Source organism: Bos javanicus, chromosome 23, assembly GCF_032452875.1.
Source record: "Bos javanicus breed banteng chromosome 23, ARS-OSU_banteng_1.0, whole genome shotgun sequence".
In the NCBI taxonomy this organism is placed as follows: Eukaryota; Metazoa; Chordata; class Mammalia; order Artiodactyla; family Bovidae; genus Bos; species Bos javanicus.
In genome coordinates this window covers 16428455-16451283 of record NC_083890.1, presented here as the reverse complement: position 1 = coordinate 16451283, position 22829 = coordinate 16428455, and the positions used below count along the sequence as shown (strand labels likewise).

The window sequence follows — 22829 nt, the reverse complement described above, 5'->3', positions numbered from 1 at the left end:
CCCTGAACCCAGAAAGAAAGCATGCTACTGGACAGAGCGGTGGCCTTCAGTGGATGGACGCAGCCAATCTGCTGTGACCTGTAGGTGGGAGAGCAACATGAATTTCCAAACTCTCTCCCATGATGCCTTCCACTGGCTGAGCCCAATTAAAATTTTAGGGCAAGGAGGTCGGTTGATGCAGTCCCTATGGGTCAACTCCCAGAACACAGAGCTCCAGGGTGGAGGAAAGTGAAGGTTAGATTTGGAGGAACAAGTGGAATATATTTGGTACAAACACATTCTGCCGTTCTTCCTGGCCTTTTCTCAAGTAGTTCCCACACAGCTTGAGACCATGAGCACTTGCCAAAATTTTGCACAAACCAATTGCCACCTCCTCTGGGAAGTCTTCTAGGATTTCTCTCAGTCTCTTTGAGAACAAAGAATGCTATTTTGAGACAATAGGAGCAAGAAAAAAGTAAATAAATGAGTCAGTCTCTGAGGCCAAGTTGCATTCTCTAGTAGGGACAATTTTTGAGGGAAAGAAAAAGATGTGAAGAAATGGACAAGTGTAGGCCAATTTGGTCGACTTTCCTGTGATAACAGAACTTTAGAAGGCCTGGGAGCATGATCAGATACAGAGAATTAGGTCCAGCAATAATTTCAGCAATCAGTCTCTTTTAAGAAATTTAAGAAAAGATATCAAAGGAAAAACTTCTCAGAAAGACCAAAGAATGACCTCCACGGGAAAAGAATAAGTGAAGCTTCCAGCGCCAATACAAAAGTACCAAGACTCACACTGAAGTAAGCTGTAATCTTTGAAGAGAAGGAAATGGAGGAGGGAAGAAAAGGGGAGGGCCATTCACACACATCTCACTGGTTATGGAAATTTCCAAGAAGGAAGCCTGGAAAGTTGAAAGCTTTTTAAGGTCCTTGAGCAATTAGAAAGCTTATGGACATTCACTAAGAACATTACACTGAAGCTGTAGTTTAAGAAACATTAGCAAACCCAGCTTGTACATAAAACTTCCTCAAAAAGAATATCAACAACTTACATAATACATATTTGCTTTATGTTCCTTGTATATATCTATTTTATTTTCATTTCTCTTCATCTTCAGTTTTGGCATTTTTATGGTAGGAAATGTGTTGCCTGCACTGGAAATATGAGTGAGACCTGAGTAGCCTGACTTGTGACTGACAATAAGGAAGCAATCAATCTGTTCAGTCCAGTAGCTCCTATGACTGGGATGTGTCCCCAGCGGGCTTAATCAAAAGTGCTGGGACTTCCTGATGGTCCAGTGGTTAAGAATCCACCTTGAAGTTCGGGGAACTCAGGTTCGATCCCTGGTTGGGAAACTAAGATCCCACATGTTGCAGAGCAGCTAAGCCCCTGCCTGCAACTCCTGAGTCTGCACACCACAACTGGAGAGTTTGTGAGTTGCAATGAAAGGCCCCACATGGCACAAGGGAGATCCTGCGTGTTGCAACTAAGACTTCACACAGCTAAATAAGTCAATAAATATTTAAAAGTGCTGCTTGTAACTCACAGATACAGAGAACAAACTAGTGGTTACCAGTGGGGAAAGGCAAGGGGGTAGGGAATTAAGAGGTACACACGCTCAAATATAAACTAAGGGCTTCCCTGGTAGCTCAGATGGTAAAGAATCCACCTGCAACGCGGGAGACTTGGGTTCAATCCCTGGGTTGGGAAGATCCCCTGGGGGAGGGCATGGCAACCCACCCCAGTATTCTTGCCTGGAGAATCTCCATGGACAGAGGGGCCTGGTGGGCTATATGGTCCATGGGGTCACAGAGTTGGGCACAACTGAGTGACTAAGCACAGCACAAGCAACAAGGATATACTGTACAAAATGGGGAATGTAGCAAAAGTTTAAAAATGACTATAAATGGAGTATAATCTTTAAAAAAACAAATAAGTAAAAAGTGCTGCTTGTGATTTCTCTTATCAGAAATTTTCTTCTAAGAGCACTTTCTATTATTTTAAGTAATATCAGAGTAACAGAAGGGGCCACCGACCGCTCATATTCCTTGGACTTTTCATTCCTTGGTGCCCCAGTAGACTTTCAACTGCCAGGATTTGGTCCCTAGGGTTCTGGTTCCCAGTGCTGTTGGAAGCCAAGTTGCTGTCCTGGTGTGGCAGGCCAGAAGAGCTAAAGCACTGCTCCCTGGGACCAATTAAATGGTAGTCAGGAGTCCATGAAGGGAATAATTCTGAGGTGTGTTTCCTGGGGGAGTTCCTCAAGGTGGAAGCCAGCTTCACAGCACACTCTTTATTAGCCTTCCTTCCTGTATCACTTCCTTGCCTCCCTATTGGCCTTACCTGAACTTTGCTGTGGTTTTTCACATACGGCTTTTATTATGGTGAGGAGGCTTCCTTCTGTTCCTGGTTTGCTCAGTGTTTTTATCAAGATCATACCTATCGTTTGATCAGAGTTTCAGAAATAAAGAGCTGTGCCGTCCACCACAGTGGCTGTGCCGTCCAGTACAGTAGCCACTAGTTGAGTGTGACCTCAGAGCACCTGAAACGGACTAGTCACAGCTGAGATGTGCCATGGGTATAAAGCGAACAGCAGCTTTGGAAGACTGAATATGAAAAAACATAAAGTAACTTATTATTTTATTAATAACATGTTGAAATGATAATATTTTGAAAATGTTATATTGCATACATTCAAATTAATTCTACCTTTTTTTTACTGGGTACAAGAGCATCTAAAATGTGGCTTGCTCTATATTTCTATTGAACAATGCTGCTCTACAGCAGGCATTACAGCTGGCGGGTGAAACCTGGCCTGTCATCTGTTTTTGTAAATAAAGTTTTATTGGAAAAGAACCATGCTCATTAGTTTACATATGGTCTATGGCTGCTTTTACACTACAAAGGCAGAAGTGAGTAGTTAGCTGGCTGTCACAGAGGGACATGCAGAGGGATATTTTCTTGCTATTTAACTCTTTCTAAAAATATTCTTTCGAATCACTGCAGATGGTGACTGCAGCCATGAAACTAAAAGACGCTTACTCCTTGGAAGGAAAGTTATGACCAACCTAGATAGCATATTCAAAAGCAGAGACATTACTTTGCCAGCAAAGGTCCGTCTAGTCAAGGCTATGGTTTTTCCTGTGGTCATGTATGGATGTGAGAGTTGGACTGTGAAGAAGGCTGAGCGCCAAAGAATTGATGCTTTTCAACTGTGGTGTTGGAGAAGACTCTTGAGAGTCCCTTGGACTACAAGGAGATCCAACCAGTCCATTCTGAAAGAGATCAGCCCTGGGATTTCTTTGGAAGGAATGATGCTAAAGCTGAAACTCCAGTACTTTGGCCACCTCATGCGAAGAGTTGACTCATTGGAAAAGACTGATGCTGGGAGGGATTGGGGGCAGGAGGAGACGGGGATGACAGAGGATGAGATGGCTGGATGGCATCACTGACTCGATGGACGTGAGTCTGAGTCAACTCCGGGAGTTGGTGATGGACAGGAAGGCCTGGTGTGCTGTGATTCATGGGGTCGCAAAGAGTCGGACACGACTGAGTGACTGAACTGAACTGAACAGTTCTTATGTCTTTCTTTGTTCATTCTTATCAAATCAGAGCTTGTGTTCATTATGGAGTTTTCAAGTTTAAACTGGTTCCAATGGTCCTGCTTGGTATTTTTTTTTTTTTTTTTGGCTGTGCTGGGTCTTTGTTGCTTTTGCACAGGCTTTCTCCAGTTGCAGCGAGCGAAGGGTACTCTTTGTTGGGGTGCACAGGCAGTGGCTTCTGTTGTTGTGGAGCACAGGCTCTAGGCACCTGGGCTTCACTAGTCGCGGCTTACGGGCCCAGTACTTTTGCCTTGTGGGCCCTAGAGGAGGGACTCAGTAGTAAATGGTGCACGGGCTAAGCTGATCTGCGGCATGTAGAATCTACCCGGACGAGGTATCAAACCCACGACCCCGACATTGGCTGGCAGACTTTTATCCACTCTGCCACCAGGAAAGTCCCCTGTTTTGTCTTCATTCTGAAGAGTAACCGGGACTATCTCTGAAAGAGGGAGGGCAAAGATTCATGAGAAAAGATTTTTGTTGCTTTGGAGTTCCATCCTTTATGTAGTAAATGATCATTACTCTTTATGCTCTTTATGTATGACATATTTAACAAGAAGAAAGAAAAGAAGAAGGAAGGGAGAAGGAAAAAGAGCTCAGAGTAGAGTCAGAATGATAAGGGAGATAGGTTAAGAAAACAAGGATCAGCTAATTCCTCAAAGAGCCAAGGTGTGCTTCATTCATTTCCTTGGGTAGAAAATGCAGGGAGAAGATCTCTTGGGTTCTTTTTTTTTTCCCCTTTATTTGTATAAATTCATTATTTTCATTCCATTAAAGGAAATAGTAAGGAAGAAAAACTAATCACTCCTAATTCAATTAACCTGTGCTATTCTCTTTATAATAGATTTACAGAGTCTAGACTTACATCCATTGGTTCAGTGGGAAAGATAGCCAGCTTTCCCCATCCTCTTCCAGAGATGCATCTTTCCTCTGCAGTTTGCTCTTCTTGGCTAGTTCAACATAATATCCTGCTTTGCTTCCTACTTGAAAAGTATGGCCAGGAACATGTCCGACGTGTCCTTTCTCTCTTGCCTTTCTATGTAATTTAACATCCTGAGTGATTCTAGCCTGAGAGCAGAAATCTCTCTTCCATCCACTTAAGTCATTCTCTTTTTGGCCACTAGGGGGAAACCACTGACTTGCGGCTACTCCACAGCGCCCCTCCTCAGGGTGTACACTTTGGGGTCATCTGAGGAGAAAGAGGTCCTTGACTAATTGGTTTATCCCTGCAGAGCTATTTTAAACATTTGTTTCTGTTTTCAGTGTCAAATCTTTCTTCTTCTTTCCTTTGATTTTCTCATATGCATATGTGCTCCTAATAGATTCTCTGATAGCCTCACAATCATCCACGTCCCTTTTCTCTGGGAACAATTGTCCTCAGATTTTGTGCATATGAGGTATGAGTATGGTCATATTTCTGGTTGTCCGAACGTCCTCTCTTAGGCGGAGGGAGAACTTTGCAGCACATTCTATTCAGTGTCTCTGATGATGAAGAGTTGAAATCCTTTGAGGGTCCAAAGCTATTTAGAAGCTGAATCTTAGCTGTGAGAAGTGGTCTGACAACAAAATAGCAAGGCTGATTTTCCCCATAAGGCTCAGAACCTGGTCTCAGAGATCAGTCCCAAACTGGAGTTCAAACTTGGGTCTAGCAATGGAATAAGTGTTTTGTTTGCTGAGGTGACTACATTGGAAGGGAAAAAACAAAAATCATGTCCCATTGCTTTGTTCTCACATCTCGGGTATGTGTAGAGAAATACTCCTTTGATTTTTCCTTAGTGACTTAAAGAGGAAATCTTAAAGAGTGTGTAGGTGGTGAGTCTAGTAGAATCAACACAGAAGGGAGCAAAGGAGATTCCAGGTTGAAGATTAGACCCTCTTACTGCCTTGAGCTCACGCGCCTCTTATTTTAATCATGGAAACTTCCTTAGTATTCAGTGGACAGGAATTTGAGGACAAGATGGGTTTGTTCTTAAAACTCCTTGTACTTATGCATAGACCGTTTGGAGAAGTCTAATTGCATTATCATTGGGTATGTGCACTTAAAATTTTAATACAGATAAATTACTCTCTCAAATGGCTGCAGAAACTTACAGTCTAAATATTCCAATTAAAAAGTGGGCAAAAGTGCTAGACAGACATTCACCAAAGAAGATATACAGATAACACATAAGCATATGAAAAGATGCTTTGCATTGTATGCCATTGGGAAATGCAAATTAAAACTAGCGAGATGCCACAACACACCTATTAAAATGGCTAAAATCCAGAACACTAACAACACCAAATGCAGCTAGGGTGTGGAGCAATGGGAACTCTCATTCATTGCTGGTGGGGATGCAAAATAGTACAGCTACTTCAGAAGATATTTTGGCAGGTTTTTACAAAGCTAAACATAGTCTCACCGTAGGATTCAGCAATTGCACTCCTAGATATTTACCCAAATGAGTTGAAAACATGTCTGCACAAAAACTTGCAGACCAGAGTTTTGGTAGCAGCTTTATTTATAATTGCCCCAAATTGGAAGCAGTCAAGTTGCCCTCTAATAGGTGAATTGATAAACACACCATGATACATTCATATTAATGGAATATTATTCAGTGATAAATAGAAATGAGCTATTACCCCTGATCATTCATTGGAAGGACTGATGATGAAGCTGATGCTTCGAAACTATAGCCACCTGATGTGAAGAGCCAACTCACCGGAAAAAAACTCTGATGCTGGGAAAGATTGAAGGCAAATGAGAAGGGGACGGCAGAGGATGAGATGGTTAGATAGCATCACCAACTCAATGGACGTGAATTGAGCAGACTCTGGGAGACAGTGAAGGACAGAAAAGCCTGGCATGCTGCAGTCCATGGGGTCACAAAGAGTCAGACACAACTTAGTGAATGAACAACAACATCAAGCCACAAAAAGATGGAGAAACATTAAGCGCATATTGTGAAGGGAAAGAAACCTGTCTGAAAAAGTTACATTCTGTATGATTCCAACAATATGACATGGAAAAGGTAAAACTGTAGAGACAGTAGCTGTCTGGGATTGGGCAGGGAGGGGAGGAAAAATGAAGAGGATATCTACAGCAGTGAGAACATTCTGTACAATACTGCTGCTGCTGCTGCTGCTAAGTCGCTTCAGTCGTGTCCTACTCTGTGCGACCCCATAGACGGCAGCCCACCGGGCTCCCCCGTCCCTGGGATTCTCCAGGCAAGAACACTGGAGTGGGTTGCCATTTCCTTCTCCAGTGCAGGAAAGTGAAAAGTGAAAGGGAAGTCGCTCAGTTGTGTCCGACTCTTAGCGGCCTCATGGACTGCAGCCTACCAGGCTCCTCCGTCCATGGGACTTCCCAGGCAATAGTACTGGAGTGGGGTGCCATTGCCTTCTCCACTGTACAATACTATATGACATAATAATGATATAATACTATACGATATTATATGATGGACTTCCCTGATGGTTCAGACAGTAAAGACTCTGCCCGCAATGCAGGAGACGGGGTTCAACCCCTGGGTTGGGAATATCCCCTGGAGAAGGGAATAGCAACCCACTCCACTATTCTTGCCTGAAGAATCCCATGGATGGAGGGGCCTGGCGGGCTATAGTCCATGGGATCGAAAAGAGTCTGACACGACTGAGCAACTAACACTAATATGATATGATGGTGGAAACATGCCATTATGCATTTAGCAAAACCCATAGAACCGTGCAACACAAAGAGTTAACCCTAATGTAAACTATGGACTTTAGTTAATAACATACCGAAGCTGACTCATCAGTTGTAATAAATGTATCACTCAAGTGTAAGATGTTAAATATAGGGAAACTGGTTGGAGGAAAGGAGTATCTAGAAACTCTGTATTTTCTGTTCATTCTTTTGTAAACCTAAAACTGCTCTAGGAAATAGAATCTATTACTTAAAAATAACAATAAATTTACAGATTCATCAAGGATGTACATCTCATTTCTGTTATCTTTGTTTGCACTGGTGACAGAATTTTGACAGGTGTTCAATTTGATGGGTCAAGTATGGTCTTTTATTGTTGTTTTAATTGCGTTGCCCAATTGTTCTACTTAGATTGACATGTTTTCCAGATCCTTGGACTTTCCAGATTCACTTGTTATAAATCACCTGTTCATTTCCTTTGCCTGTTTTTTCACGTGATTGTTGATTTTTTAAGATGTGGAACTGTGGCTTTTTTTTTTTTTTAACATGTTGCAAATGTTTTCTCACAATCTGTCATTTGTTTTTCAACTTGGATAATGATCTCTTTTGTCCCATTTGTTGTTGTTTAGTTACTAAGTCCTGTCCAACTCTTTGCCACCCATTAGAATGTTTCAAATTTTGAAGGAGGTTAGCCTGGAAATGTGCTTCTGGGGAGACACATGATGTGATCCGAGCTAGACTTGCAGATGAAGCCCATTCCTCTGGCCAGTCTCATCTTTTTTGCTCCTGATGCTCCAAGCTGAACCCAGAGCTCTCTGCTCCAGGCTGTCCATGGAGGCGCTTGTTGAGCATGTTCTGAAACTGGCACGGCTTTATCTAATGGGATGAACCCGGCTAAAGAGATTAGCAGAATGTCTTGTGGATCCCACTTTTAATCTGCAGCCTTCAGGCTGTCCCTCTTTGGTTGGGAAGGGAGCTACAGCGACGACGGGGAGGACTGGCTCCTTCATGAGCTGTGACTCTGAGGTCCCTGCCCCCACTCGAGGGTTAACAGGGGTCCCGGGCTAGGGGGCACAACATGGGCAGCCCCCAGAGCAGCTCCCTTCAGCTTGGACCGTCTGCACCTTTCCCAAGGCCCTGAGTCTTCAGCCTCTGGGCTTATTGAGGTCAGGAGTGAGAGCTGTGCTGTGGGAGGCTACCCGGACTGCACCCTGCAAGTATGGCGCTGCTGAAAGTCAAATTTGACCAGAAGAAGCGGGTCAAGTTGGCCCAAGGGCTCTGGCTCATGAACTGGTTCTCCGTGTTGGCTGGCATCATCATCTTCGGCTTAGGGCTGTTCCTGAAGATTGAACTCCGGAAGAGAAGCGATGTGATGAACAATTCTGAGAGCCATTTTGTGCCCAATTCCTTGATCGGGGTGGGGGTGCTGTCCTGTGTCTTCAATTCTCTGGCTGGCAAGATCTGTTACGACGCCCTGGACCCTGCCAAGTACGCCAAGTGGAAGCCCTGGCTGAAGCCGTACCTGGCCGTGTGTGTCCTCTTCAACGTGGTCCTCTTCCTGGTGGCCCTCTGCTGCTTCCTCCTGCGGGGCTCGCTGGAGAGTACGCTGGCCCACGGACTCAAGAACGGCATGAAATTCTACCGGGACACGGACACCCCAGGCCGGTGTTTCATGAAGAAGACCATCGACATGCTGCAGATCGAGTTCAAGTGCTGCGGCAACAACGGCTTTCGGGACTGGTTTGAGATTCAGTGGATCAGCAACCGCTATCTGGATTTTTCCTCCAAAGAAGTCAAAGAGTAAGTGGCCTCCAGTCCTGGGGTCAGAGTGATGGGGGCACAGAGACCCCAGCATCTGACTCCCCACTGTTCAGCCTTTTCCTCCCCATTGGGCGCTCTGGGTATACAACTTATTACTGGTGTGTGTGTGAGGGTGTACTTGATTGGACATACGGAATTGTCAATATGCTATCATTTTTTACCTATAAAATTAGCAGCATTGTACAGTTCAACCTAATGTTTGGCTAAGACGGGAAGACAGTGTCAAGTTATAGAAGCAGCTTGAATGCTGGTGGCCAGGGGAGACCCAGCCAGGACTGTGTCTGCTTCATACAGGAGAGATGGGTCATATACACTGAGCTGGTATCTGGCTGCTTGTCTCATTCACTCAAAGTGAATGGATTCAGTCCTGCAGGCATAAATTTCTGGGCTGTTCCCTTGTTTTCCAACTTTCCAACCCTGAGCATCCATTCTCAAGGTGTTTGTCCCCGGATATGGTGGAAAGAGCAGAGGATGGGGGCAGTCAGGGGGTCTAAGCTGTAGCTTTGTCTCTACTGTTCATTAGACGGTGACCTTGGACGAGGCCTTTGACACCTTGGGCCCCCTGCTTGACCATCTCTCTCTTTTTAAAATTACTTATTGCCATGCCGGGTCTTCGTTGCTGGGCATGGGCTTTCTCTAGTTGCGGCAAGAGGGGTCTACTGTCCACTCTCTAGTTGAGGTGTGCAGGCTTCTCACTGTGTGGCTCTGTGTGGAGCACAGGCTCTGGAGTGCACGGGCTTCAGTAGTTGTGGTGCATGGGCTTGGTGGCCCCGCGGCATATGGAATCTTCCCTGACTAGGGATTGAACCTGTGTCCCTTGCGTTGGCAGGAGGGTCCTTAACCACTGGACCACCAGGAAGTCCTATACATTTGCCCATCTTTTAAATGAAGGCACCAAAATACACAACCTTGGTGATTATCTCCTAGCTCTGTCTAGAGCCTGGCATACAATGGGTGCTCAATAAATGCCTGCTGGTGTTCACTACTTAAGTAATAATAGTGCAACTTGATAAAGTGTTTCTAAAATGTTCTTGGCTTGTGTAAAAGTAACATCCTGAGGGGGATGTAAGGGAATGTTCGAGAGGAGACTCTCACCCTTTGACCTTGGCATACCCCTCTTCCCAGAGACCCACCATTAGAGCCTTGAGTCATTTTCCAGGGAAAGGTTGGCCGGCCCTGAGCTGGTGGCTCTCCCCCACCTCTTCTTTCTGTCCAACTCTCCTCATCCCCTGGTTGAGGCTAGGGGTTCAGTTGCTCCCCCAGGGGGTTTATCCTCTGAGTGAGGCTGGTGAGTCAGGGGGACAGGCACTCGGGACACAGGCACACCGGCTGCAGGATGCGGGTGAAGCCCATACAACACTGGTGAGCCCGAGGGAAGGGAAGTCAGAATGAAGGTCACTGCTTGGGACTGTATTTTCTGTCGGAGGGGATTACTTCTATAAATCCCTTTTCAAGGAGGCTTGTAAACCACTCTGCCCTTCCTAGGGGACAGGTCTGCAGAGACGGCATGAAGTGGCATGATTTATATATGTCGCCCCAGAAGGGTGTGAAGCCAGAGGGACAAGCAGAGTTCTGGGGGCTGGGGAGAGTGGGGAGAGTGGGAGTTGATGGTAGAACCAGCTTTTGTGGTGGGCAGCAAGGGGTTTCTCATCCTATCATTTTCCTTGAATGTCTTCTGCAGGGTCAGTCCTTGACAAGACTTACAGGATCTCTCTGTAATCCCCAAATCCCCTTCTGTCCCAGGGTAGAGCAACGTTCCAGGCCACTTCACTCCTAGCGGTCGGTATATCCAACTTGCTAGGCCAGCATTAAACTTGATCAAAATCACCTCAGTGCCCCATACCAACTTATTGGTGTGAAACTATCCTAACTCCACTGACTTGGAAAAAATTTTCTCTGCTGCACACACACACACACACACACACACACACACACACACACATGGTCACAACATTAAGAGAAACTGAACATCCCTGAGCCTGGCACTTGTGGGCTCAGCCATGCATGGACAGATGGTTGGTTTTGGGAGATTTCTCACAGGAATCTTTAAGGTCAACGGCTGGTTCCTGAAGGCTCCTGATCATGGAGATCAAGTGGAATAATGCAAGATGTTTTACAAGAGTTTACAAGCCTTTGACCCCCCCAACCCCCTCACCCCAGCCTGTCCTGTTGCTATGTTGCTGGGGCTTTTGGGAGGAAAAGCATCCTTATTTGGTGGGCACAAAACCTTTCCTGGGGGGGGTTTGTATTATTTTTAGTTGTTGTTATCTCTATTTCGTAGAAATTTGAGCCTCAGAGAGGTTAAGGGATGTTTCAAAAATTTCACACCAGAAATTAGCAAGCTGGGACTGGGGGCAGGGTGGGACAGATTATTGGAAAACCAACCAACCAGCTTTATGGACAGTATACTCCACACACCACACAACTCACCCATCTAAAGTGAGCAATTCAATGGTTTTTAGTATATTCACAGAGCTGTGCAACCAGGACTGAGGTTGATTTTAGAACGTGTTCCATCTTGCAGAGAAACCCTGCACTCTTCAGTGTTCACTCCGACCTCCCCTGCCCCCAAGTCCCAGCAACCACTTTCTGTCTCTATCCACTTCCCTGTTCTGGCCACTTCATTATGAATGGACTAGTGTGGGATTTGTCCTCTGGGGTCTGGCTTCTTTGGTCAGTGCACTGTTTTCAGATTTCATCCATGTCGCAGCAGTATCAGCGCTTGTTCCTTCTTCTGCTGGGACACTGTCCCACTGAGGGGAGATCCAGCTCTTGATTCTGCTCTTTCCACTCCGTTTCCACTCCACCCCGTAGGCGTTAGGTGAGTGCTTGTTCCCCGATGACTGAAACCTCTGGAGGGGGCCGGTTTGCCTCATGTTGTCCCTCCTCCTGTCTCTGTCTTGTTCTTTCCTTCCTTCTCCAGAGGCACAGTGGGAGGTGTGACACAGGCTCAACAAACACCTGTGGATCGTGGTGGGATTCCTATCCTTCTATGCCTGGATCTCAGATCGTCATGAGGCCCCCAGAAGCCAGGACCCCCCTCCCAAGACTCCCTGTGGGCTGTGGCACCGGGACAGGACTGTGCTCCATTCTCCTGGGATTACTTTCTCTCTCCCTTCCCAGCTGTACTGCACTTGCTGTATGCCAGGCTCTCTATGTATATGACCCAATTAATCTCCACCACCCCGTCAGAGACTTTATTGTCATCTCTCAGGTGAGAAAACTGAGGCTCTCAGAGGTCAAGCGATTTGCCAAGGTTCCACAGGTGTCACTCAGCTGGCACACGGGCAGGGGAGGAGGCTGTTATAACTGGGGGAGGTCCTCAGGGGAGTCCGGGAATGCCGCCTCCCTCAGAGACTCTTGAGTTTTCAGAGCAAGGAATTGGGATATAGATTTGGAGTTCTTAACCAGAACTGCTTTTATTATTTTTGCATTTCAACTTTTATTATAGAAAATTTCAAGCATTCACAGAAGTAGAGAGATTATAAGAAATCCCCATGTACCTGTCACCTTACTTTGATAAATGTAAACATTCTCCCTTTCTCGTTCCATCACTACTGCCCTCGCTCCCCCAAAACACACATCCAAGTACTAACCATGCCCGACCCTGCTTAGCTTCCGAGATCAGGCGAGATCGGGTGCGTCCAGGGTGGTATGGCTGTAGATAAGAGATAAAGAGGATTTGTGTTTTTTTGCCTTTTTGTTTTTGTTTAACAGATGCACAATAGTAATCATGTCCACTAACACTACTATCATCTAATATTCAGTATTCTCTGATTGTCTCAAGATGTCTTTTACAGTTGGTTTGTTCAAATCAGGATCTAAATCACACCTTGCATTTGGTTGTTAGGAGACCTAACAACCTTTCTTACTCTTAATGTTACCTTTTTCATGCCATGTGCATCTTGGAGGAAGTCAGCCACTTGTCCTGCAGAATTCCTCACATTCTGAGCTCAGGTCGTTGCAGCCAAGAGCTGTCGTCATCCAGCGTTTTCTGTCTCCTTTGTTCCTGTGTAAACTGGCAGTAGGGCTAAGGTGTGGCTGGATTCAGGTTGTTTTGGCAAGAACACCTAGCAGGGTGCTGCTATGGCACCAGGTGAGACATGACGTCTTCAACCAGTTTATAATAATAATTTTTTTTCGTTCACACCACTGGCATGTGGGGTCTTAATTCCCCGACCAGGGATGGAACTGTGCCTTCTGCAGTGGAAGCATGGAGTCTTAACCACTGAACCACCAGAGAAGTCCCTATACTCATTCCTTCAAGGTTTCTTCCTGTTTTCATGACGAGCTGCTTCAGGGTCTTGGGATGAGAAGCAGAGCATGAAGAAGCTCAGAGGCCTTGGCACTGCCAGCCTGAGGGAACTGTAAGCCAGGAAGGCCTGGCCTGGGGCCCTCAGTCTGAGGGAGAAGCTGGCACTGAGCTCTTGCACTTTACTGTCCTTTCCACGGAACCCACAGGACAGTAAACTCTTCCTAAACAATTAAGAGGTATCTCAAAAATTCTCGACCTTGGCTAGGAGATCCCTGAGGGCAGGGCCGTGTCTCCCCTCAGCCCGGGGGTCCCTGAGGCTGGGCCGTGTCTCCCCTCAGACTGGGGCTCCCTGAGGCAGGGTTGTCTCTCCCCTCAGACTGGGGCTCCTTGAGGCGGGGCCGTGACTCCCCTCAGACCGGGGCTCCCTGAGGCGGGGCTGTGTCTCCCCTCAGACTGGGGCTCCCCGAGTACCAGTCTGTTTCTCCCGCTGAGACTGGATTCTCTGGCGCAGGTCTAGATCTCTCATCGGGTCAGTTCTCCCTGAAAGCAGTGCAGTGTCTCCTCTCAGAATGGGGCTTCCTTGGAAAAGGCTGGGTCCCCTCCTCTCCCCCTGCCCTTCAAAGAAATACTAATACTGCACTTGCTGTATACCAGGTTCTCTATGTGTATTAACCCAATTAATCTCCACCACACCACTGTCAGAGACTTTACTGTCATTTCTCACGTGAGAAAACTGAGGGTCTCAGAGGTCAAGCGATTTGCCAAGATTCACAGGTGTCACTCAGCTGGCACACAGGCTGGGAATTGACTCTTATCAGTTTACACTCCTGGATCCCTCCTCTCCCCTCCCATGCTTGTTTTCATATGGTGTTCCTTATTGATTTGTTAATTCGCCTACTAAATTATATTGTTTTTTCCAGGAAAATTCCAATGTGATGATTTTCCCATATTGTATCTTGGCTGTGAGAGAGTGAGCTAGAACAAAGCCTTACCTTAATCAAGACCCCTACAACTCTTGGTGAGCCCTGAGCAGAGATTTGTAGCCTGGGAAATACTCTGATATAAATAGCCAGCTCACCAACTAAGGAGCTCTCCTCTGCCTGACTTTGTCTTAAGAGGGTGAGTGAGTGGAGCCTTAATCTGTGGTTGGAACCAGGGCGAGTGCTAAGTAAACAAGACAGTACTCCTGAGGGAGTGGGAGGGCTAGTTGCAGAGATATGGGACCCCAAGAGGTCCTAGGCTGGGGGAACCCCAATGTCAATCAAGCCAGGGCTGCCCTCCCATAGGCCCCAGTATGCCTCGGCGGGGATGAGACAGGTCTGTAGGCCTTACCCCACTTGAGGAAGACATGGGGCGTGCACAGGAGAGATGATGGTAGACAAGGAAGGGCTCCTGGGACAGGGAGCAGTGGCGAGAACTCATACCTTTCTAGGGAGTTTAGCTAGAAAAGGGCTTCCCTGGTAGCTCAACTAGTAAAAAATCTGTCTGCAATGCGGGAGACCCCAGTTCGATTCCTGGGTCAGGAAGATCCCCTGGAGAAGGGATAGGCTACCCACTCCAGTATTCTTCGGCTTCCCTGGTGGCTCAGTTGGTAAAGAATCCACCCACAATGCGGGAGACCTGGGTTCGATCCCCGGGTCGGGAAGATCCCCTGGAGAAGGGAATGGCTACCCACTCCAGTATTCCGGCCTGGAGAATTCCATGGACTGTATAGTCCATGGGGTCACAAAGAGTTTGACATGAATGAGTGACTTACACTTCTCTAGCTAGCAAAAGAGCAAAAGAGCCAACAGGCGGGAAGGCATTGGAGACTCTGAGGAAACTCTGAGAGGAGAGGTGGGAAACTGCTGTGGGCTGGTCTTCCACTTCCTGTGTAACTTGGGTGAGGGCTTGCCCTGCTCTGGGCCCCATTTCCTCCTTGGTAGAACAGTCCGGTGGGCTGCAGGGTCCCCCCAGATGGCCTAGAGTGGGGAGGATCCAGCATTCTCTCAGAGCCTGTGTCCTGGGCATCCGCTGACTGCCGCACCTCACCCTCCCCACAGTCTCTGATTGTCCCACCTCACACAGTCTACAGCTCACATGTGCAGATTTGGGACTCAGAGGCCAGCTCTCTGCGCTCTAACCCATTGCCCTCCATGGAGATGCTGCGGCTGGCCTAGGTGGGAGTGGGTTCCAGGGGTTGCCTGCAGGTCAGAAAGAGGGACGAATAGCATCTGTGTTTGGGGACCAGGGCTGTGGGGGCAGCTGGCCCCTCAGGATGGGGCTGGGAGCCCCAAGGTGAAGGTTGCTGCTCCAGTTCCCCCACTGGGACCACCCCGGCCAGTAGAGCCTGGTGCCACACAGGGCTGTTCAGACGGCTGCTCCCAGGCACTCACCTGCTCCAGGCAGGTGAGCTTCAGCAGTGACCCCTCCTGTCCCTGGACAGATGCCACCCAGCGCCAGCTGAGGGCCAGCGGGGAGCTCTGCCCTTGAGGGCTGGGTCACAGCAGGGGCTCCCCTCTTCTCCACAGCCGGCAGGGCCCATGCCACCCGCTCATGCGTGGCTGCTCCCCAGCAGACTAGAGTGGTCTATTCCACCCTCACAGCTGCTCCCTGAGGACACACAGGGCTCCTGCGAAAGCTCTTGTTCAGTCACACAGCCCAGCCCTGGCCCAGGAGTCCACATTTCCTGCACAGTTAATATGTACCAGGCACTCTTCTAAGCCTTTTTACAGGGATTCCTTCACACAATCCTCATGTCAAGTTCATTTTACAGATAAGTAAGCTGAGACCCACAAGGGTAAGGTGGTCCAGAGGGATGGATCTGGAGTAAACTAAGGCTGTCCTGCTCTTATCATGGTCCTAGTCCTAGACAACCTGTGCATCCAGGGCCAGCTGTACTGTGGGTCCTGTCCATGAAGTAGAGGCCAGGGACTGCAGGGCAGGTGGAAATATTGCCGCCATGACCCAGGCGCGGATTGTTCTGGAACCAAGGCCACACCGTGCAGTATGGTATGGTCTTAACCATACCGATCAGCAGACAGTTCACTGAAAAGAAACGACAAATGGATCTTAAAACATATCAAAAGATTCCCAATTTCACCTATAACGAGAAAAAAAAAAAGAAACTTAGAACAACTTTGGAGATATTATTTTTCATCTATCAGGTTTTGGCAAAGATCAAAAACAGGACTTGTGTGGGTGTGGCCAGTGGAGATGTCACTGTATAATCCCCAGAGGAGACAAGACAGCAGAGCTTGGGTGCAACCACAGATGGGCCCTGATGCAGAGACGCCTCTCCTAGCAACTGATGCTCTAGATATAGTCCCAGTATGTGAACTGACCCCGTCCCTGCTTGTATTAACATGAAACTGGGAGAATCCCCAATGTCCATCAGTAGGGAACTTGATAGTACCCCATGGGCTATCTGCACACTGGGGATACCATGCACCTCATTAAAACCTGGAGAACTCTCCCCCATGACAGATATAAAAGATCTCCAAGGTATTGTTAAGGGAAAAAATGATGGTTTAAGGCAGTGTCAATATAATGTGACCATTTGGGTAAAAACAAAACAAACAGGAAGAATTTTTGCAAATTCTGAATTTGCTTGTCCATGTGTGAGGCCTCTGTAGAAGGACAGACAGAGCTGGCCACAGTGAAGGCACTTGGAGGCCAAGAAACAAGAGAGTGGGAGGATTTTTTCAATCAAGGAGATATTACTTAGAAGCTAAACATTAACATGTTTTTTCCTGGCCGAGTGGCATGCAGAAACTTAGTTCCCTGACCAGGGATCAAACCCATGCCCCCTGCAGGGGAAGAGTGCAGTCTTAACCACTGGACCTCCAGGGAAGTCCCTGAACATCTTTTAATTTTTTTAAAAAAATATTTATTTATCTGGCCGTGCCAGGTCTTAGCTGTGGCACTTGGGGTCTTCAATCTCTGTTGTGGCAGGTGGGATCTAGTTCCTTGATCAGGGATTGAATCCAGGCCCACTGCATTGGGAGTACAGTCTTAACCACTGAACCACTAGAGAAGTCCTTGAACATCTTTTTAAGAGTATAATTAATTACCATTTCAACGAACATTGGAAATAACTTCTATTATGAGCAACTACATGCTCCCTATTCTTATGTTGTAAAAGTCTGCTGTTATTATGTAATAATGCCTTGCAATTAAAAAAAATAAACTTTAAAAAATTTTTTATTCAAGATAATGTGCACATAATTAAGTGTGCAAATCTTAAGTGCACAGAGACAGCTACATAAACTTTTTTTTTTTTTTTTAATTTTTCGCTGCACAATGAGGCTTGCAGAACCACAGTTCCCTGACTAGGGATTGCACCTGTGCCCCCTGCAGTGAAAGTGCAGAGTTTTAATCACTGGACCACCAGGGAAGTCCCCGCCCCTTTTGAATCCACATAAATGCATGGTGTGCTCTAACCAAATATAAATTAATAGAGAAATGTTAAAGTTGTGCAAACTGTGTCCTTCAGGTGAATAAGGCTCTTCCACCCAGCGGGGAAGGGTGGGGCAGAGCTCATTGTGGATGGAGAGAAGCCATGGGCAAAGACTCATTCCTTGCCCCTACTGCAAAGGCCCAGGGCCAGAGCAGGCCTTCTGGAAACATCTGCTAGACAGAACTGATCTGGCCAGAGGGGGCATCGGTTGGTCCCCAGAGCTGTAAGGGGGAGATGAGGTTAGAGAAGGGGCTGGGGGCTAATGTTGATGGTCACAAATGCCAGGCAGAGCCTTGTCTCACACTTACAACCTTTCCTGCGGCTCTCATCCTACCAGCCTGGCACGGCTCCAAGAAATCACTGCATGCCAGGCCCTGGCAGCACATAGAGTTGTTGGGTGATTTTTTTTTGCATAAATCTTTACTTTGGACTTTATAAAAACCGATGTGGTGCTCCATAGACTGGGGTCAAATGTTGTCTACAGTGAAACATCCATGTTCTGACACACATAATAGCTTCCAGGAGTACAGTGCTCATGTTGATCTTGTGTTCAGTTGGGTTAAAACAACGGGCAATAAAAGAATGAACACATTCCTCATGTATGTGATTCACTCTTGTCTAAATGCCCCATCCTATGACTTCCTTCCTATCTACACTGCTAGTTATCCCAGGATCTTGAAGAAACACTGAACCTCTAATAGGCTACCCTCTGGCAGATCAGTACAGTGAACAGCACTCTGGATCTCAGTTTTACCAAACATTGCTCAGAGGCTTCCAGGGCATTTCAGGATCAGCAGGTCCATAGAATCCTTGAAATGTCTTGTAAGATTTTGTCGAATCTCCATTGCTATACAAGGGCTAGAATACATATGTTCCTTATTTACTTGCTTCTTGGTTTATCATCTGTCTCAACCCTGTGAACATAAGCTCCAGGAAGCTGGGGCCTTGGCTTTCTGGGCCACTCCTCCATCTTCAGCAGCTGGAATAGTGGCTGGCATGTAGCTGATGAACAGCAAATTAGTTCTCGAGAAGAATGAGTGAATGAATATCCCAGATTTTTAGAGATGAGGGATGAGAGAAACTGGCATCTGCTGAGAAGTCCAGGAGGCCAGTCTCAAGCCATCTATCTGTTTCTTCTGCAGTCGCATCAAGAGCAATGTGGACGGGCGGTACCTGGTGGATGGTGTCCCCTTCAGCTGCTGCAACCCCAACTCACCGCGGCCCTGCATCCAGTACCAGCTCACCAACAACTCTGCGCACTACAGCTACGACCACCAGACGGAGGAGCTCAACCTGTGGCTGCGTGGCTGCAGGGCCGCCCTGCTGAGCTATTACAGCAACCTCATGAATACTACAGGTGCTGCGACGCTCCTCGTTTGGCTCTTTGAGGTAGGCCCTGGTCAATGAGGGGGCAAGACAAGAGGGGCTCACCTGCCCCACTGGGGTTCACAGGGTGGAGCTGGGCCCAGGACCCCCTCCTGGGAACCAGCCCTCTGCCGGCATGCAGGCAGCCCCAGGCTTGAACACTGGCACTTCCACTTTTTGTTTCTGTCCTACCACTTAAAGAAGAGTTGAAATTCATAGCACATAAAATCAATCATTTTAAAGTGAACAATTCGGAGGCATTTGGTACATTCACAGTGTTGTGCGACTACCACCTCTACCTTGTTCCAAAATACTTCCACCACCCCCTCAAAAAAACCTCATAATCATTATGCAGTCAGACCCCTCCAGCCCTCCCGCTAAGCCCCTGGCAACCATCCATTTCTGTTCTGTCCTTGTGGCTTTATCTATTCTGGACATTTCATATAAATGGAATCATGTAATATATGACCTTTCATGTCTGACTTCTTTCACTTTGGATGTTTTTGAGGTTCATCCTGTGTCTCCACTTTTTGCACCTGAGGTCTCAGAAACTTATTTAACCTCTCTGTTACAGGGGGCTGACAGCACTTAGCTCTGGGGCTACTGAGAGGCAACAGGAGTTACAGGCACATTGATTTGTGCTTCTCTTGAAATTCTGGTAGCACTTTACCTGGTATTCTGATTATCTGTAGGTTCATTTTCCATCACCTATTAGGTTTAATACCTCTCTGTAGCTGCAGGGCTTGGGATGTAGCAAGCCCTCATTCATTCATTTGTTGAAGAAATAATTCTCACACACCTGAGTGTTGGGCGCTGTCCTCGGTGCTGAACAAGAGCCCATGTCAAGGAGGGGTAAGCTGAAGTAGTACAGAGGGTGACTCATGGGCTCTTGCTTTGAGCTGACAGCAGGAAACCCAGCCTCCAAAAGCTAAATTACAAAGCCAGGGATATTAAGGAGGAAACTGCCCATCAGAGAAGATTCACTGAAAGTTCCCTTTAACTAAGTCTATCTTTAGTGCTGGGCTTCCCTGGTGGCTCAGAGGTTAAAGCGTCTGCCTGCAATGCGGGAGACCTGGGTTCAATCCCTGGGTTGGGAAGATCCCCTGGAGAAGGCAATGGCAACTCACTCCAGTATTCTTGCCTGGAGAATCCCATGGATGGAGGAGCCTGGTGGGCTACAGTCCACGGGGTTGCAAAGCGTCGGACACGACTGAGCGACTTCACTTCACTTCACTTTAGTGCTATGGAAATTCACAGGTAGGTGTGCTCTCGTCTGAGACACACCACTTCTAACTCACCATGTCACACCACAGGGGTTGAACTGCCTGTTGAGGGGGGATGAGACGGGGAAGGAGGCCTTCTTCTCACACTGAGGCAAACGCAAGCATATTCATGGAGATTTACTAGTCCCTGGCTCCTTAAGGCAGTCTTAGGAATGAGTCTTAGGAACGAATGGGTACAATGAGGAGAAAAGGTTAGAAGGTAGAATGAGGATAGGTTGGAAGATCGCATCCCTTGAAAACCCATGAAAAGAAGACTGAAAGGGTAGCTTAAGTCAGTGGGAAAATGGAGTTCCACTGGCTGCCTCTCCACTTATCCACTTTTCCAGAAATCTAGCGACTGCTTAAGAAGAGGAACAGTTCGCTGGGAACAGGGAGTTTGCATGCCCCTGACTTTTGCTTGAGGCTTTTAGTGGCAGACTCTGCGATGGGCACAAGGGTGGCTGAGTTGATAAGATTCTGCTCTCAGCCTTGCCCTCCTGGGTTTCACAATCCAGTGAGGATATGACACCTCAATACTAACACTAGTGCAAAATTCATAGTGTGGCAGGAGGCCTTCTTGAGGAAAGAAGGAAAGAATCAGAATGGGCATGTGGGTACCAGGAGGACTTCCTGGAGGAAGGATTTTTTCACTGTAAAAATATCTTATTAAACTTTCAGTCAACAATAATTATAACAAAACCCTAAAACTGCTAGTTACTATTACCATGCACTACCATAATTATAGAATACTCCCAGAGCATTCATTCACAGATATCTACTGAGGCCCTACCACCATGGGGTGCCCTTCTGGGGCTGCAACAGCAGGCGAACAAGCCGCTTCAAGGCCACTCCTGCCCTCAGGGGGTGGATGTTCTCTGTTAGCGGGCCTAGGCCTCTCACAGAGTTCGTTATACTATCAAAGGAAGAGTGCAAGCAAAGCAGGAATTTGTGTAGAAGCAAGTGGCCAACACAATACAGGGTGAGAAGAGTAGAAAGAATACTTATACTTACCACGCTGTCTAATAACCAACTACAGCTGCCACACTCCACACACACTGAAGTGTCACAGCACGCCCATGGAACAGGCGGTACTTCATCTGAAAATCTGCAAACGAGACAAGTAAACTGAGGCTTCCTGGTCACGTGGCTGGCTAGGTGCCAGGGCTGAGGCTTGAATCCAGGCATTCTGGCACCAGAGTCTGTAGCAGTGACTGCCAGTGAACAAATTCAAACCAATCACCCACTCATCCCCATACTAATCAGAATAACAGAAATAGAGGGAAACCATCTATTACCTTGTTTGCAGGTAAAAGATGACTTTTAATTTTGTCCAGCAAATAGTTGCTGAGCACCCAATATGTACCAAGCAGTGTGCTAGAAATGAGGTGGGGGTGGGCACAGAGAAGGAGCCCAGGATTAATGCCCCCCAGGACAGGGGAGACCCAGGGGAGGGGCACCCCTAATACTCTAGGTAGAGAAAACGGCACATGGTAAAACTGGAAAGGAGAAAGGCTGCGGTGGGCAGGATCCAAAGAACCCTGGAGGGACTGGCAAGGGAGAACAGGGTCACAGGTGAGGCAGGGGCAGCGGGAGGTGTTTTGAGCACTCAGGCATGGCTGGGGCAGGCAGGCCCTCGTCAACTCAGACCCAACAGAGCCTTGTCTGAAGGGCCCCCGTGGCTTCTGGGTGACGCCTGCCCCTGCTACTTCCCTGCTCCTGTAAGTCTCCTCTCCCCACACCAGGTGACCATCACTGTTGGGCTACGCTACCTGCACACGGCGCTGGAAGGCATGGCCAACCCCGAAGACCCCGAGTGCGAGAGTGAGGGCTGGCTTCTGGAGAAGAGCGTGCCGGAGACCTGGAAGGCCTTTCTGGAGAGTGTGAAGAAGCTGGGCAAGGGCAACCAGGTGGAAGCCGAGGGCGAGGACGCAGGCCAGGCCCCGGCGGCAGGCTGATGGCCCTGCGGCCCCCTCCCCTCTGCACACTGAAAAGTAGTGGACTCCAGGAACTTCGGATACCCCCCGGATCCCATCAGAATCTCCCAAAGAGGGCGGCCGTCTCACAGAGGCTCTTCTGGATGTGGGATTTAATATTCAGGGCCCCTAAAAACTTCTGTGGAATGAATGTCTCACTGTGAGTGCATGAGTCCTGCTCAGCCCCACCGCCCTGGATGCACCTTCACGGTGGGCTCATGGAGGGCCTCTCAGCAGGTGACTCTGTGGTCACAGGAATTCGGTTTCACCCGGGGGCTACTAGCCACAGCTGAGGGCTGCTCTCCTTTCACACGCCAGCCGTTCTGGTGAGCTCCAAGTTGCGTCATTCTATATCCCAAGTGTCACTTGGTGCATAAGCCCAGGAATTTGAAAAACGTACTGGACATGCTGTCAGTTTTTTCCAATGCAAAGACTGAGAGGTCAGCCATTTTACTAATTATAGATGGTGAGG

At 47.6% G+C, this 22829-nt stretch overlaps 2 protein-coding genes across 2 annotated transcripts in view; both read left to right on the top strand.

Annotated features, from left to right (window-relative positions):
* PEX6 (peroxisomal biogenesis factor 6) overlaps nt 1-22829 on the top strand; it is a 351627-nt gene that overhangs the window by 199230 nt on the left and 129568 nt on the right. The gene's annotated exons all lie outside the window — the stretch shown is intronic.
* On the top strand, nt 8052-22355 carry PRPH2 (peripherin 2). The gene is made up of 3 exons (XM_061398239.1): nt 8052-9043; nt 18900-19146; nt 22127-22355. The coding sequence occupies exons 1-3, from the start codon at nt 8463-8465 to the stop codon at nt 22337-22339; spliced, it is 1041 nt and encodes a 346-aa protein (XP_061254223.1). The 5' UTR covers nt 8052-8462; the 3' UTR covers nt 22340-22355.